We start from the raw sequence: 18,725 nt of genomic DNA on the forward strand, positions 1-18,725 counted from the left end.
ACAGTGTACATGAGGCTACTACTGCTACTGCTAATACTACTCATAGTGTAATATTAGAGGATAGGTTAGAACAGTTGACACTATATTAATCTACCCCCAGCCTGAAAAAAATAAATAAAACACGCCCTTCAGTTAATAAAACGTAATTTATACATTTGTAAAGACAATTTAAAAGTCAAGACAAGTGTATGTCTATTTCATTAGACTCTGTAGGTAGGACATACAACTGTGTAGGTAGGGCATACAACTGTAGGTAGGACATAAAACTCTGTAGGTAGGACATACAACTCTGTAGGTAGGACATACAAATCTGTAGGTAGGGAATACAAATCTGTAGGTAGGGAATACAAATCTGTTGTAGGACATACAACTCTGAAGGTAGAACATACAAATCTGTAGGTAGGACATACAACTCTGAAGGTAGAACATACAAATCTGTAGGTAGGGAATACAAATCCTTAGGTAGGACTTAAAACTCTGTAGGTAGGACATACAACTATGTAAGTAGGACATACAACTGTAGGTAGGGCATACAACTGTAGGTAGGACATACAACTATGTAGGAAGGACATACAACTATGTAGGTAGGACATACAACTGTAGGTAGGACATACATACAACTCTGTAGGTAAGGCATACAAATTTAGGTAGGGCATACATACAGCTCTGTAGGTAATAGGTAGGACATACAACTCTGTAGGTAGAACATACAAATCTGTAGGTAAGAAATACAAATCTGTAGGTAGGACATACAACTCTGTAGGTAGGACATACAACTCTGTAGGTAGGACATACAACTCTGTAGGTAGGACATACAACTCTGTAGGTAGGACATATAACTATGTAGGTAGGACATACAACTGTAGGTAGGGCATACATACAACTCTGTAGGTAGGGCATACAACTCTGTAGGTAAGGCATACAACTTTAGGTAGAACACATATACAACTCTGTAGGTAGGGCATACAACTCTGTAGGTAGAACATACAACTATGTAGGTAAGGCATACAACTTTAGGTAGGACACACATACAACTCTGTAGGTACTAGGTAGGGCATACAACTCTGTAGGTACTAGGTAGGGCATACAACTCTGTAGGTAAGGAATACAACTTTAGGTAGAACACATATACAACTCTGTAGGTAGGGCATACAACTCTGTAGGTAGGACATACAACTATGTAGGTAAGGCATACAACTTTAGGTAGGACACACATACAACTCTGTAGGTACTAGGTAGGGCATACAACTCTGTAGGTACTAGGTAGGGCATACAACTCTGTAGGTAGGACATACAACTCTGTAGGTAGGGCATACAACTCTGTAGGTAGGACATACAAATCTGTAGGGAGGGCATACAACTCTGTAGGTAGGACATACAAATCTGTAGGTAGGAGATACAACTGTGTAGGTAGGACATACAACTCTGTAGGTAAGGCATACAAATCTGTAGGTAGGGAATAAGCTCTGAACCTTCAATGTCTCCATTCATGACTTGAACTCATCCCTTCATCAGATGGTCATCTTCACACACACTTAATCAGATAACATTATTTTAGAAGAAGTTATATTTTTTTATTGCTTTGTACACACTTTGATTGAGCTGACTTCTTAGTCTACCAAAACAAAATGTTAAATTTTTTTTGGTTATGAAACGACGTTCGTCTTTCTTCAACATGATCTTGTACAGACAATGAAATATCGTAACAATATTTGTCATGAATGAATGAGCACTAAGCGCGATTATTAAGACTTGACATTATTTTAACAAGACTGTTATTTAGACGAAGAACTAGATTTAGCGTGTAAACATTTTTAAGAGGAGACGCGGTGGTGGCTGAGTGGTAAAGCACTTGGCCGAGGGTCCCGAGTTCGAATCCTGGTGAAGACTGGAATTTTTTATTTCGGGAACTTTACGGCGCTTCTAATGGGTAGGCCTACGTACTAGTTGCAAATGTAAACGTAAAGGCCGTTGGTCGTTCAGCTGACCACACCTATTGACCACACCTTCGTAAGCCGTGGGCCATACAAACAGGAACAGGGCCTTACAGTTATCTGTCTCAACTTGAGCACTCTATTTTATAGCGGATTTAGATCAGAGCCTTACAGTTATCTGTCTCAACTTGAGCACTCTATTTTATAGCGCATTTAGATCAGGACGGAGGTGAATTAGAATATATTACTACCCCATACACAAATAAAATAAATGAAAAGAATGGACAGGCCTGTCACTGAATGAGATTCGGTGCAAAGCGAAAGGCAGAGAGGAATGAAGAAAGACGGTAGACAGATCTTGTGTGGTGCCCCAACAGACAAGATGAAGAAGGCTAGTGTATGAAAATAAAATTGTGCTGCCTAGTTCTAACAGTCTCAGAGAAATGACCAAGCTAATTAGTTTTTCACTACATAATTAAATATACATTTTCTTCTTGGCCTAGACAGTTGTCTAAATTTATGTTTGTATAAATTATATATTTGTGGAAACACAAACTCAAAATTGGCCCCTGAAGTGGTCCCCCAGGCAGGAAAGAAATTCTATCAAAGGCAAATGACAGAGAAGAATGGAGAAAGAAGGTTGACAGATCCTGTGTGGTGCCCCAAGGGTTCAGCAGACCAAGAGATAGGTGAAAGTGAATGTAAAGTTAGATATAAACATGGCCTAACTGATGTCTTTTAATGTTTATGTAATTGTTTTGTAAATGTCAATCTATTATTCAAAGCCACAAAGCCTAAAAAAAAAACATTTATAAATTAGATGTTTCGCTTTCAGCAAATAAAATAGTAGCCATTGCATCAGAACTTTGAATGGTCTCAAATACTATGATCTCGAATTTTCACTATCATTTTGAGTTTACGAGATCTAAACTGGACGGACGGACAGATAAACCACACAAAACTAAAAGGGTCTTTTCCCCTTTTCGGGGGCCGCTAAAAATGAGAACCAAAAAGTGAAAATCTCCAGATCTTAATAGCTTCAACAATTTTTTTCTTGTAGTAAAATTTTCAGATCTTGCGATCTCTAACGGATGATGTAAAGGTCATCTGTTTCTGTGGCCCACGGTTAACGAGGGTGTCATGCGACCTTCACAACGACCAACCGCCTTTACTTTTCCCCAACTAATGTCAGGAACCCATTACAGCTGGGTGGACTCAGAGGCACCCTAAAGATCTCAAAATTCAAAATCCTAGACTTAATCAGAGTTCAAAGCCAAGACACCTCGTTTGGAAACCACGCCCCCACTTTAATATTATAGATTGTAGTAAAAAAAAAAAGAATTTTCTTCCTGCATTCCCGATTGGTGGCTAACTGACAATGATTCAGAATTCTCCAAAAAAAGAAAGTTTGTTTCACCAGAAAGACATTTGTTAGTCTAAAAATGGAAACGAAAAAATCGTTTAAACAAAATATTAAAGAATCTTCACGTTGCTTGCAACCGACATGGAGGACAAATGACACTCAAAGCTTCAAAAACATAGGGAAAAAAGATAGAAGCTCTACAGCTGAGTATTTGAAACATTAAACATTGTCGTCCTTGTCCCATTATATATATATATATATATATTGAATTTCTTTAAGCAATTAGATATTCTAATATACTTTAATATACTTAGGCGTCAACTTTCTTTGGCTGACATAGAAGAGAGCACCTGGTTGCATGCGGCCTCAGAACGAGGCAGCTGGAGGTCACTCACGAAGGCCGCGGGATACACATTTGAGATCAAAAGAAAATCTGCTGCCGAGGACAAACGCAGACGGCGAAAAGAAAATCTAAATCGACCGCCTGCGACAATGGTTATGCTTGCCCTGTGTGTGGCAAAATATGTAGGTCACAGCTGGGACTGCGCAGCCACGGGAAGCACTGCATTATTCACTAATATAGGGACTCGAAGACTAGCCTTATTATTATTATTATTATTATTATACTTTAATTTAATCTCACTTGAAAAATGTTTTTTAATTATTTTTATTCTAAATCAACTCCGAAGTTTTTGTCTAGTTTCTATTAATAAGATCTAGAATCTAAGTCCGTGAAAAAAAAATGTTTTCACTAAAATGTTGAGCTCACTAATTTCCCCGACTCATTGACAAGACTGGGTCGTGTAACTTGGGAATCCTTGTCCTAAGTGTAATCTCTGGAAAATTAATCATGCTTATACATTCAGACATCACTGATTCATTGATAATAATTCTGATATAAAAGCCAGGCAGCTCAACTAAAGATTATTCCATTCATTAATAGTGATACTAAGAGCTGTCACATTGTCTTCACTAGCGTAAGTTGACAATGATTATGGTCTTTCATTATAATATAGGCATAGTACACAACAATGCATATTCTCTATTTTTTTGTTATATGTCTTTCTTCCATTAACAGTAGACAAAGAGTTTTTTTTTTTTTTCCTCATTTTACTATGTTCTAAATATTGTATATCTTTTCTTATCTTATAACTGACTTTCATCTAAAAAGATTTTTTGTTGCATACCATTTGTTAATCTTTTTATTATTATTAATCTGATTTGTTCTTCTGTTTCATTGAGGCAAACCCTCGATTACATCCCCTGGCTTTTCTGAACTTGTTTCAGTGTAGGCCTACTTCTTCCTTTAGATTTGTAAGTCTCTATTGTAAAGTCTGCCCCGTATATTCTCTTTATTTATTGATTTTAGCGTATTGTGGTATCAATGGACGATACTATGGTTATATTAATATTTACGAGATTGATGGTGCTATAGTTTAAGGTTATAACAAAAAAATACTCACCCATGCGCCTCTCTTTGTCTGAAAACAGCATATTTACTCGAAGCGTAGTCTCTTATCATGGTCTCGTCCAATGACTTGATCATCATGCAAAAGAATTAACTTATAATAATCCAAAAAAAAAATTCACATATATCCTGAATCTCTTTAACAAAAAAACAAACTCCTTCAAATTCGAAAAAGAAATCTTCCTTATACACACTAGTCGTGTGTCCGCATGAGGTATCCACATTCCCACGCACAATAAGAACACAATCACTGACATGTCAGCACGTGACAACAAGAGAAGTAACTGTAAACTAAAGGGGAAAAGATGGAGAAGAACCCACACTTCTTTTGTTTGTTTAACGTTTCTGATAACTACACTCTAGCACAAGCCTCCCTCAGGACAATAGGAGATGACAGCGGGCTGGGTGATCATCGAACGACAGTCTAGAGTGCATACCAAGCAGCCATCCGTCTTCCGTAGTCCTCACTTTCTTGCGCTTGGAATTACATTTTTTTTGTTGACAGATCGCATTTATTTCTTTATTTCAGAAAAATGTTGAAGTTTCTTCTCCTGTTACTTCCGGCTTTTGCTTTCGCTCAAAACGTTGACTTGAGGCCCTACAATTTAACAGCCACCTACATGTTTATTTTAGTGGACAAGGATCTCAACGGTCAAGTAGACAGGAATGAAATTGACCTAAACTTTCAGGTAAGTCTAAATAACACAAAATATGATTGCTCACAAGTTTTCATGTCAGTCTAAATAACGCAAAATATGATTGCTTACAAGTTTTCATGTCAATCTAAATAACCCAAAATATGATTGCTCACAAGTTTTCTGTAAGCAGAATGGCGTGTGGACACTCCCTAATGTACACCTCTTGGAATTTCATCATAATTTGATTTACACGTTATGGGTGTTCCTTAAGATTAGATATACAAGGTTTGAACGCGGGCCATCTAGATGACAGTCGTCCATTCCTACCATGCATTTCTATAATAATCTTATTTTATTTTTTTTTTCTTACAAAGATAACTTGTAGAAGATCCTTTAATATAATGCACACTTTAAAATCAAGTGGAAACCTAACTCAATTCGCACAATATAATTTTTATTCCCACAATGAAAGATGATACAAAGATAATATAAAGATGATATAAAGGTTACATCATAAAGATGATGTAAAGGTCACACCATAAAGATGATGTAAAGGTCACACCATAAAGATGATATAAAGGTCACATCATACAGATGATATAAAGGTCACATCATAAAGATGATACACATTTTACATCATAAAGATGATGTAATGGTCACATCATAAAAGTGATATAAAGGTCACACCATAAAGATGATGTAATGGTCACATCATAAAGATGATATAAAGGTCACATCATAAAGATGATATAAAGGTCACATCATAAAGATGATATAAAGGTCACATCATACAGATGATATAAAGGTCACATCATAAAGATGATATAAAGGTCACATCATACAGATGATATAAAGGTCACATCATAAAGATGATACACATTTTACATCATAAAGATGATGTAATGGTCACACCATAAAGATGATATAAAGGTCACACCATAAAAATGATGTAATGGTCACATCATAAAAGTGATATAAAGGTCACACCATAAAGATGATGTAATGGTCACATCATAAAGATGATATAAAGGTCACGTCATAAAGATGATATAAAGGTCACATCATAAAGATGATATAAAGGTCACATCATAAAGATGATATAAAGGTCACATCATAAAGATGATATAAAGGTCACATCATAAAGAGGATATAAAGGTCACATCAAAAAGATGATATAAAGGTCACATCATAAAGGATATAAAGATCACTTCATAAAGAGGATAAAAAGGTCACATCGTAAAGAGAATATAAAGGTCGCATTATAAAGATGATATAAAGGTCACATCATGAAGATGATATAAAGGTCACATCATAAAGATGATATAAAGGTCACATCAAAAAGATATAAAGCTCACAGCATAAAGATGATATAAAGATCACCTACTTCTGTGGTCCACGCTTTCATTGTCATGTGTCCAGCACAACGACTGGTATAAGAGACGCCCTAAAGATCCCGAAATTAAAAGTCCTAGCCTTCACCAGGATTCTAACCTGGACTCGGTTCGGAAGCCAAGCTCTTTACCACTCAGCCAGCGCGCTTCCATCGAAATTCTTAGCACAATCAGACTGTAAAGGACTTAATTAATTATTGATACACGATATATTGATATATGTTAGCAAAAAGATGTTTCCCATTTCAGCAATATGACGCTGACCACAATGGACGAGTCAGCCGTGTTGAGTACATTAACTATGTGAACCAGCACGAACCGACCCTTAACCTTTTTCACGATGCGCTTTTTGACATCTATGACGTAGACGGCGACCATATTCTATACCACAACGACTACGATAACTTCTACGCCTTGATGGACGGAGATGGTAATGGAATCGTCAGTCATTTTGAATTCGTCAGGTTTGTATGAAATGTTTTTCAGCCAGATTAAAATGTCTTTGTCTTCTCTTCTAGTTTTTGTTCATTAACGCTTTTTATTGATTGAATATTTTGATCACACAGCATTTCTAGCCTCATCATTGTGTTCGTTTATCAAGCTGCTTATTCATCTTTCCGGTTACTTAATCTTCTTTGTGCTCGCACAAACTTACTATTTAACACTCTGTCCGCTCCAATTCTTACTGTTTACTCCTTTGTACATACATACTTCTGTTCATACATACTTCTGTTCATACATACTTCTGTTCATACATACTTCTGTTCATACATACTTCTGTTCATACATACTTCTGTTCATACATACTTCTGTTCATAGGCCTACATACTTCTGTTCATACATACTTCTGTTCATACATACTTCTGTTCATACATACTTCTGTACATACATACTTCTGTTCATACATACTTCTGTTCATACATACTTCTGTCCATACATACTTCTGTTCATACATACTTCTGTTCATACATACTTCTGTTCATACATACTTCTGTACATACATACTTCTGTTCATACATACTTCTGTTCATACATCCTTGTTCATACATACTTCTGTCCATACATACTTCTGTTGATACATACTTCTGTTCATACATACTTCTGTTCATAGGCCTACATACTTCTGTTCATACATACCTCTGTTCATACATACTTCTGTTCATAGGCCGACATACTTCTGTTCATACATACTTCTGTACATACATACTTCTGTTCATATATACTTCTGTTCATACATACTTCTGTTCATACATACTTCTGTCCATACATACTTCTGTTCATACATACTTCTGTTCATACATACTTCTGTTCATACATACTTCTGTTCATACATACATACTTCTGTCCATACATACTTCTGTTCATACATACTTCTGTTCATACATACTTCTGTTCATACATACTTCTGTACATACATACTTCTGTTCATACATACTTCTGTTCATACATCCTTGTTCATACATACTTCTGTCCATACATACTTCTGTTCATACATACTTCTGTTCATACATACTTCTGTTCATACATACTTCTGTTCATAGGCCTACATACTTCTGTTCATACATACTTCTGTTCATACATACTTCTGTTCATAGGCCTACATACTTCTGTTCATACATACTTCTGTTCATACATACTTCTGTCCATACATACTTCTGTCCATACATACTTCTGTTCATACATACTTCTGTTCATACATACTTCTGTTCATACATACTTCTGTTCATACATACTTCTGTTCATACATACTTCTGTACATACATACTTCTGTTCATACATCCTTGTTCATACATACTTCTGTTCATACATACTTCTGTTCATACATACTTCTGTTCATAGGCCTACATACTTCTGTTCATACATACTTCTGTACATACATACTTCTGTTCATACATACTTCTGTTCATACATACTTCTGTCCATACATACTTCTGTTCATACATACTTCTGTTCATACATACTTCTGTTCATACATACTTCTGTTCATACATACTTCTGTCCATACATACTTCTGTTCATACATACTTCTGTTCATACATACTTCTGTTCATACATACTTCTGTTCATACATCCTTGTTCATACATACTTCTGTCCATACATACTTCTGTTCATACATACTTCTGTTCATACATACTTCTGTTCATACATACTTCTGTTCATAGGCCTACATACTTCTGTTCATACATACTTCTGTTCATACATACTTCTGTTCATAGGCCTACATACTTCTGTTCATACATACTTCTGTTCATACATACTTCTGTACATACATACTTCTGTTCATATATACTTCTGTTCATACATACTTCTGTTCATACATACTTCTGTTCATACATACTTCTGTTCATACATACTTCTGTTCATGCATACTTCTGTTCATACATACTTCTGTTCATTCATACTTCTGTTCATACATACTTCTGTTCATACATACTTCTGTTCATACATACTTCTGTTCATACATACTTCTGTCAATACATACTTCTGTTCATACATACTTCTGTCCATACATACTTCTGTTCATACATACTTCTGTTCATACATACTTCTGCACATAGTTGCCCTTACAATCATCTGTCCACTCATAATTTTGCCCATACAGTGATAAAACCCCTAAGATTTTCTGTGTGTAATAAAGAGTGTGCTAACCTGTAATTAGAACTTTTCTAGTATAATGATTGAGCTGTGAATGGATTTGGTAAACATAAATTCTGATTCTCATTCATAAACATGCACAATTTACCATGAATATCTACATTAAATATTTAGAGTAAAAAACAACGTTTCCATTTCAAGTAATTCTACGTTTGTATCCACTTGTAAATGTCGAAAAAATTTAAATAATTTAAATTTAAACATTTAAATAATTCATTGTGTAGAAACAGCTATTTATTTGTCATTGTCAGGCTTGGTAGGAAGCGTGGTCGAGAGGTCAAGTGGCTTGGCTTGGCTACCTAGAAGGGGGCTCGAGGTTCGACACCCGACTCGGGCAGTTGTGTTTACTGAGCGCCTAAAGGCAGCACGGAAAACCAACTCCTAGATACCCCCTCCCCCCCACCGGTCTACAAATGAGATTGGACCAAAAGCGCTCTGAGCATGCTATAAGCATGAAAGTAGCGCTATATAAAAGCTATAATAAAAAAAATTATACTAAATCAGATGTAGCCTATTATTTATAGTGTAATATAAACTCTCTGAATATTTTTTCAGGTACTGGACAATTTTACTCGAGACTTTAGAACATCTTCACAACTTTGGAAAAAGTCTGCAGGCCCCAGCTCAATAAAGAGAATCAAACGTTTGGAATCGATCTATTAAAAATAGTATTTTGTGTAAGACAAAAGAAAAATGTTTGGAAGAATACTTGGTATATGACAAGGAAAGCAGATATTTCTCTCGTTTCAGCTTTGTATACGTCACAAATAAATTTGTACCAAAATTAAATGAACATGTTACATCTTTTAATGTGTGCCCATGTCACAGCTTTCCTATTCTATTTATAATAATAACTCGATAGAATCTACCTTAGGTCTCGATACGTCTCTAGGTGTCCCTGGTTCAGCTGTAGTTAACGAAATAAAACAATGAAACCACTAGATCAAAAACATAAACTTTAATCAGCTTTACTGCATATCACACCAGCTGAAATCTCTCTGAAAACAAAACACACTTCCGGTCATTCGCGCAGATTGTAAAAAATAGATTATACACACATACACACATTCATCCGTGACATCCCATAACAACCTGAAAGGCTTTAGTTGTATATTTACTGATACCCTTGCTTCGCTTAGTTGTAAGTTGGCTTAACGACTTCATTTCACGCAAGTTAGGGAAGAAATTGTGAAGGATTTAAAATTGTGAAAATGTTTCAGTTGACTGTAAATTATTTTTTCTTCACTCTTCAGTAAAACAATTCGAATTAAAATGAATACAATGTTGTATGAAATATTAAACCTAAATTTAGGGGGAAGCGAAAAAATAATTGGAAAAAATTATGGAACGTTCTAATAAGAATAGGCCACAGAAACAGATGATCTTAACATCTTCTGCCATATAGACCACAGAAACAGATGACCTTAACATCTTCTGCCATATAGACCAAAGAAACAGATGACCTTTACATCATCTGCCATATAGACCACAGAAACAGATGACCTTTACATCATCTGCCCTATAGACCACAGAAACAGATGACCTTTACATCATCTGTCCTATAGACCACAGAAACAGATGACCTTTACATTATCTGCCCTATAGACCACAGAAACAGATGACCTTTACATCATCTGCAATATAGACCACAGAAACAGATGACTTTTACATCATCTGCCCTATAGACCACAGAAACAGATGACCTTTACATCATCTGCCCTATAGGCCACATAAACAGATGACCTTTACATCATCTGCCCTATAGACCACAGAAACAGATGACCTTTACATCATCTGCAATATAGGCCACAGAAACAGATGACCTTTACATATTCTGCCCTATAGACCACAGAAACAGATGACCTTTACATCATCTGCAATATAGGCCACAGAAACAGATGACTTTTACATCATCTGCCAAATAAACCACAAGGTCTGAAAGTGAAAACTTTTACTTTTTTTTTTATTTTTTACTTATAAGAATCAGAATTTGCATTGACCGCAGCGATGAGTTATTGAGAAAGAGAGAGGGAAGGGAGAGAGAGAGAGAGTGAGAGGGAGGGAGGGAAGAGAGGGAAAGAAGGGGGAGGGGAGAGAGAGGGAGGGAGGGAAGAGAGGGAAAGTGGGGAGGGGAGAGAGAGAGAGAGAGAGAGTCGTGCTTCTAGTTTTGATTATTTTTATATTATTTACTTTAAGGTAGTTTTATTTGTCTTTTTAACAGTAACAATCTCAATTCGTAAGCATTCCAAATAGAGACTTCAAAAAAAAAAAAAAACAACCTATTTGTTAAGACAAGACTTATATCAAAACAATAGATTTCTTGTTACACTATTCGCTGTCTCCAAACAGACTCTGGGTACATTGGTCGAAATGTTATTCTAAAACTGTCGTCAGAGTCGAGCAATGCTCTGTCAATCTGTTTGGGATCGCAAGCAAACAAAGATACTAGATCAGATACAAAGTAGAGCAGTGAGATTTATAACAAACGAATATTCCCATTTGATTAGAGCAACAACATTTGTCTTGACATTTAAGGCCACATCACAAACGAAGACATTAGAGACAGGGTTACTGCAGCCATTGGACCCTACGATGACCTACTAACTATTGTAAAAAAAAAAAACGCAAACTAAAACTCTATTACAAGGTCTTCGGGGCTCACAGAGAGCTTCCTTCAGGGAACAGTACCAGGAAAAAGAAGAAGATGCATACAGAGAAAGCGATGGGAAGACAACATAAAAGAATGGACGGGCCTGCCATTAATAGAGGTTCTATCTAAGGCAAAAGACGGAGTGGAATGGAGAAAGACGGTGTTCAAATCTTGTGAGAGGTCTGCACGTCGATGTCTAAAAGTTTACTAGCCTAAATAAATCAATACATACTATCAAAACACCCCGTGAATTTTACAGATGCAATGCGCGGTGGCTTAGTGGTAAAGCGCTTGGCTTCCGAACTGGGGGTACCGGGTTCGAATCCTGGTGAAGACTGAGATTTTTAATTTTATGTTTAATGACCTTTAGGGTGCCTCTGAATGGTACCTGACATTAGTTAGAGAAACGTAGAGGCGGTTGGTCATTGTGCTTAACCGAAGACCACACAATAACAGAACATCGCTCAAACCAGTAGGCCGATCAGTTTTGCTAAAAGCATGTGGTCAGAGCTTGGGAAAAGTACAGAACCTCAAAGAGCTATTGGAAACAAGAAAAAGATGCCAAGAAAAAAGCAGGGAAGTTTATATGGACACTATAACTGGATTATGCAAGAAATAATCAGCCCATTTGAGTAACTTCATGGTGTCGCGGATACCACGTTCTGCTGTCACAGATAAATAAATAACATACTGTAGACATTAATAATAACAATTAATACACAGAGACTTCGTGTTGTGATAAGTAGACATTGAAGACTCTCATTTTATTACGTCACATCCTTTCAAGTACTCTTTCACAATACATCCACAACAAACAATGACGTAATATAAACATATTAGCACATCCTTCCTAAAAATGAACTGTTGTTGCCATTGCAACTTGAGAATCCACAGATATTAATCAATATCTTATCTATACACTCCTGTCTTATCTTATCTTATATATGTGGTGGGTTTGGCACAGAACAAACTAAATGACATGACGGGGGCAACTCGTAGGACGATTCCAAACTGTTTATTACACATTAAAGACCTGCCAAAGGCAAACATAAAGCATAATTACACATGGGCATAAACTAAACATAATTAATAAGCCTAAATGGTTGTACACACAAAATCAGGTCTAAATACTACATCAACAAATAGAAAATCTAATAATGTAAGCCAATCATCTCTTATCAGAACATAAGGAGGGATATGATACATCAGAAACATTATAAAAATTAATGACAAAGTAATCCTCTGACAAGATTGACATTTAACATTCTATATATGATCTAATTCATATAGTATACTACAGGTACGCATTTCAATAAATAAATTCATCTACATGCTGGCTTCTAAAAATAAGAATAAGAATGAACAAAAACCGCGGTAGTGAAATTCTATATAAACTACTAATTAAAATTACAATCTAATATAAATAAATAATTACCTGCAGCCATCCATAAACACATGGTGTAGAACCAGGCACAAACAGGGAGTGGAGACAACGTAGGTCCAGTAACGTACGAACACTACAGCGACAAGAGATGCCGGTCGAATGGACAGTGCCCACGTTGGTTATGCGCGGACACAAGGTGCCATCTAGGGGGAAGGGTCACGTTGATATCGGGGTGGCCTGTGTTTTCTGAAAAGGTATCCACTCCACTACATATAATACAGACGTTACTTCAAAAAAGAAGATGATTACCTCCTACGCGTCATGCATCTAACCCGATGACTTAAATTCTGCCAAGTCACTGGTTTTCCTGGCTAGCTCAGTCAACCCGTTCCATGCTCTAATAGCGCTAGGGAAGATGGAGAATTTATGCAAATTCGTTTTCTTAGACTAGAGGATTTATTACAGAATATCGTCATCGTAATGCTTCTGACACTAGCGGTAAATGTGTTAAAGAGTGAGCAAATGTTTTCCAAACTAAATTTGATTAAAAATTATTTGCGATCAACGATGACTGTCAAATTAATTGCCTGACTAATTTGGCAATTTTGTTAACTGAAAAAGATTGGTATGGCAATTTGGGTAAACAGTTTGTTTCTAGCACATGATATATTTATGTATTTATTTTGTGGGAAGCGTGGTCGAGAGGCCAAGTGCGCTTGAACTTGGCTTGGCTTGGCTACCTAGAAGGCTCGAGGTTCGACACCCGACTCGGGCAGAGTTGGTGTTTACTGAGCGCCTAAAGGCAGCACGGAAAACCAACCTAGGGACCACTGGTCCACAAATGAGATTGGACTATAAGCATGAAAGTATATAAAAGCTATAATATATGTATGTTGGGGAGAGTTTGATTATGCTATTTGGGCAAACAAATCAGGCTGTCGAGGTCCGCTAACACAGTATGGCTTGCAACGGGGTCTGCGAACTAAAAAAGTTTTGAGAACCCCTGGTCTACAGACTACAACAACGTTTCTCAAAATGTTGATCGAACTTCTGAGAGGCGCAAAGTTGGTAATCTCTCAAGATGTACCAATCTCTCTCTTTTTTTGTCTTTTCTCTCTCCCAGTCTTTATCTCAATCTCTCGATCTTTAAATCTCTTTCTTCTCTGTCTCTTTCTCTCAATCTCTCTTTCTCTCAATCTCTCTTCTCTGTCTGTTTCTCTCGATCTCTAAATCTCTCTCTCTCTTCTCTGTCTGTTTCTCTCGATCTCTAAATCTCTCTCTCTCTTCTCTGTCTCTTTCTCTCAATCTCTCTTTCTCTCAATCTCTCTTCTCTGTCTGTTTCTCTCGATCTCTAAATCTCTCTCTCTCTTCTCTGTCACTTTCTCTCAATCTCTAAATCTCTCTCTCTCTCTTCTCTGTCTGTTTCTCTCGATCTCTAAATCTCTCTCTCTCTTCTCTGTCTCTTTCTCACAATCTCTCTTTCGCTCAATGTCTCTTTCTCTCTCTCTCTTCTCTGTCTCTTTCTCACAATCTCTCTTTCGCTCAATCTCTCTTTCTCTCAATCTCTCTTACTCTCAATCTCTCTTTCTCTAAATCTCTTTCTCTCTTTCTCTCTTTCTCTCAATCTCTCTTACTCTCAATCTCTTTCTCTTAATCTCTCTTTCTCTCAATCTCTCTTCTCTCAATCTCTTTTTTCTCGCAATCTCTTTGTTCTCGCAATCTCTCAGTAATACGAACAATGTTACAATAAGGCTTCGGTAGTCAACAATGAGCCAAACACCAGAAGCCGGTAGCACCTAGACAGCTTGTAGCTACATAGTGCTACATCCTCGTATACAGCTATGAATAGAGTAGCCACAAGGCAAGTTGCAAAGGGAAACGCTCGACTCTCCAGACGTAAAATATCACAGCTTACACAGGTCCTGAAAAATAAATGCAGCAATATGAACTATTATGCTACTATATCTATAAGAGGCGCGGTGGCTGAGCGGTAAAGCGCTTAGCTTCCGAACCGGGGACCGGGATTCGAATCCTGGTGAAGACTGGGATTTTTAGTTTCGGGATCTTCGGGCGCCCACCCAGCTCTAATGGGTACCTGACATTAGTTAGGGAAAAGTAAAGGCGGTTGGTCGTTGTGCTGGCCTCATGACACCCTTGTTAACCGTAGGCCACAGAAACATCATCATCTGCCCTATCTTATCTTATCTTATATAATACAGACGTTACTTCGAAAAAGAAGATGATTACGTCCTACGCGTCATGCATTTAGTCATGCATATTAACCAATGACTCAAGGTCTGAATGGGGAACTTTACTATCTATAAGAACCCAAATCAACAACTGTGTTTCCTCTTGTTCACCCGATGCAACCAATTTATGAATTAAAAGTTGAAAGCAACTCAACAGTGTGTCAGAAACAGATAAGATCTTTAATAGTTCATTCACGAAAATTCTATTTAAAAATCTCTTCGGGACTTTATCAGATAATATGAAAGAGAACATTGCCATCTGCTCATCGGAACATCATTTACGTCAAGGATACATTCTAAAATAGAAATTAAATTGAAGTTAGTTTAGAAATAATTGGTTTATCTTATATAACTTTGAGCAGATCGCGTGCCTTCGATAGATAATAAATGTAAAAATGGCAATTTAAAAAGTAAGATTACTAAATCTAACATCTAGCTCTGAAGCAAATGATTAATCTGAAACGAAATTCAATAATATGAAAATAAACTGCGAAGATGAAAGATTTGTCCTTTAAAGCACATTATTGAAACGCAATTATAACACACAGACACAAAATGAATTCCATTTTAACCCTATCCAACCGACATTTTCGTTTTGTATTCTCTTCTACTTTTGGTTATTACTCATGATGTCATCTTGAAACAAAAATTGATTTTCTCCTAACTCGGATATTTTTTTTTGTTTTCAAAACTCGGTGTATATTAGTTTTCTCTACACTAAAAAGAAAATGATTCCAAAGTTTAGCTTTGGTTAAATGTCTCCTCTCTCAGATTTGTTTCTTTGATAATATTAGTTTATTCATTGGGGGGGGGGGGCAGACTGGGCGTCAATATCGACTCTGACATTACCATAAGATCGGGCCAACAAATTGTGACATGACGAATCCATACGTACCGGCCCTCATACTATGCGAAATTTGATCATCCATCGAAAAGCTGTCATGGATATACATCACCTACTATATTTCGGGCTGGTAGAATATATATAATGGGCGGCGCCACCGTAATCTTTTTTAATTATAATAATGACAATGTCTTCGATTCTGAAGAGTAAGGATGAGTGCATTGTTTCACATGACTACTTAGACGCAGTTAAGACCTGCATGTTTTACCACATCTAACGCAGACGAAGCCTTTGTTCGCCGGGGGGGGGTGGTCTATTAAAGTATTCTTGACTTCCGATCTATGGGTTATGGTGGTCAGCACAATGACCATCTGCCTTTACTTCTCCAGCGTATGTCCAGGTACACATTAGAGTTTGGTGGACACGGCGGTGTCCTAAAAAGCCGGGGAATTCTATATGACATGAGACGAAATGAGATGCCTTATGTTGGTAGTTAAGCGATTAATAGATGTTATGCATAAAGCATTGTGTTGTGTATTTATATTTCTTGTGTGTTGTGAACTGATCTGTTCTAGTGTGTCAAAATGTCATGGTGTCCAGATCAGCTTGTGTGTGTGTGTGTGTACTGTGTTATTGTGAACAGTTTTGTCATTCTTGTTCAATAAAACCTAGCATCCAGACATGTCTTCATGTAGTATTTTATTAGGTCACTACACATGGAAGCTCACATAAGCACGGTATATGGATACAATCTATTAACCTATATTATAAAATTATAATGCAGAATGTGTTAGGTAATGTGAACTCCAGTTGTAGACGTTTATGTGCCTCTTTATTAAGAAGATATTATACAATACTTTAGCGCAGGTGTCTATCAAAGGGCGTTCAGCATTTCCAAGAGACCATTTCCACGTCAGCCTACTGACCTATATGGGTGCTTGCCTACCGGTTATCCGCCAAAATGCCCCATATAGCCAGTCCTCCCTTGAATGTAGTGTAGCAAGATGCCTACCTATAATTCTTCTTGTCTGATTTGCCTACCTATAGAGTTAGCCATTCAAGACCAAGGTAATGCGTTGCGTTTATACTAAAACCAAGACTCCTCAAGATAACAGGTATAATAACTAGGAGAAAGAGGTTGCTTAGAAGCACACATCGCTCGACGACCTGCCAAGAGGCTCGAGTTTGAATCCCGACTTGACCTGAGTTGTGTAAATTGTGTATATAAACTTTTCACATGTAAATTATGAGTGAGTCTAGTGTGAATGTGTATTTTGGTTTTATATAGCGTGGCCCAGAACACATTGAGCATGTTGAAGCATAAAAGACTAACTTAACAAAAACAATTTTTAACAAATCTATTTACTCTGTTAAATATCCAGTTGTATAGCCCTAAATGACAAACGCTAAAGAAATATGGGGTGGAAATAATAAGATAATATAATAAATAATAAATATAATAAATAAGATAATAAATTTAAGTTTTAGCAGATTCATGATACTGACGCTCACTTTTAATATAATCATCTATTCCAATGACACGGTTGCAATATTATGTGAGATTGCTTACAAGTGCAACTCTTCAAAAGGTTTTAACATCACTGTGATCTCTATATTACATTCCTATAATATATAAGAGGGCAAGAGAACAAAGACAGTTTTGCCTTATTCATAACGAATTAATCTATTAATTAACATTTTAGCTTTAATTAATTTTAATTAATATTACTGACTCAGAAACTACCCTCTAAGCCCACGAATTAAGGCTCTTAGTCAATTATCTTAAAGTAAAGTAAAGTTAAGTTTCCCTTTCAGACCTTGTGGTCTATAGGGCAGATGATGTAAAGGTCATCTGTTTCTGTTGCCTACGGTTAACAAGGGTGTCATGTGGCCAACCGCCTTTACTTTTCCCTAACTCAGAGGCAACCGAAGATCCCGAAATTAAAAATCCCAGTCTTCACCAGGATTCGAACCCCGGTCCCCGGTTCGGAAGCCAAGCGCTCAGCCACCGCGCCTCCTAGTCAATTATCTTAGCTCATTCATAAATGTTGTTCTTGTTCTCTTGACCACTGGCGCTTATTGTTTATACTCCATTGAGATTCCCTGCACGCGTATAATCCTATCTATCAATGACGTTACTTATTTACA

The 18,725-nt window shown here is 36.8% G+C and overlaps 1 protein-coding gene across 1 annotated transcript; it reads left to right on the top strand.

The window, feature by feature from the left end:
* Nucleotides 1–4,117: 4,117 nt before the first annotated feature.
* LOC106079444 (uncharacterized) lies at nt 4,118–10,239 on the top strand. Its single transcript, XM_013240611.2, has 4 exons — nt 4,118–4,274; nt 5,295–5,454; nt 7,044–7,258; nt 10,006–10,239. The coding sequence occupies exons 2-4, from the start codon at nt 5,299–5,301 to the stop codon at nt 10,079–10,081; spliced, it is 447 nt and encodes a 148-aa protein (XP_013096065.1). The 5' UTR covers nt 4,118–4,274; nt 5,295–5,298; the 3' UTR covers nt 10,082–10,239.
* Nucleotides 10,240–18,725: the final 8,486 nt, after the last annotated feature.

The sequence above is a fragment of the Biomphalaria glabrata genome, chromosome 10 (genome assembly GCF_947242115.1).
Source record: "Biomphalaria glabrata chromosome 10, xgBioGlab47.1, whole genome shotgun sequence".
Taxonomy (NCBI): domain Eukaryota; kingdom Metazoa; phylum Mollusca; class Gastropoda; family Planorbidae; genus Biomphalaria; species Biomphalaria glabrata.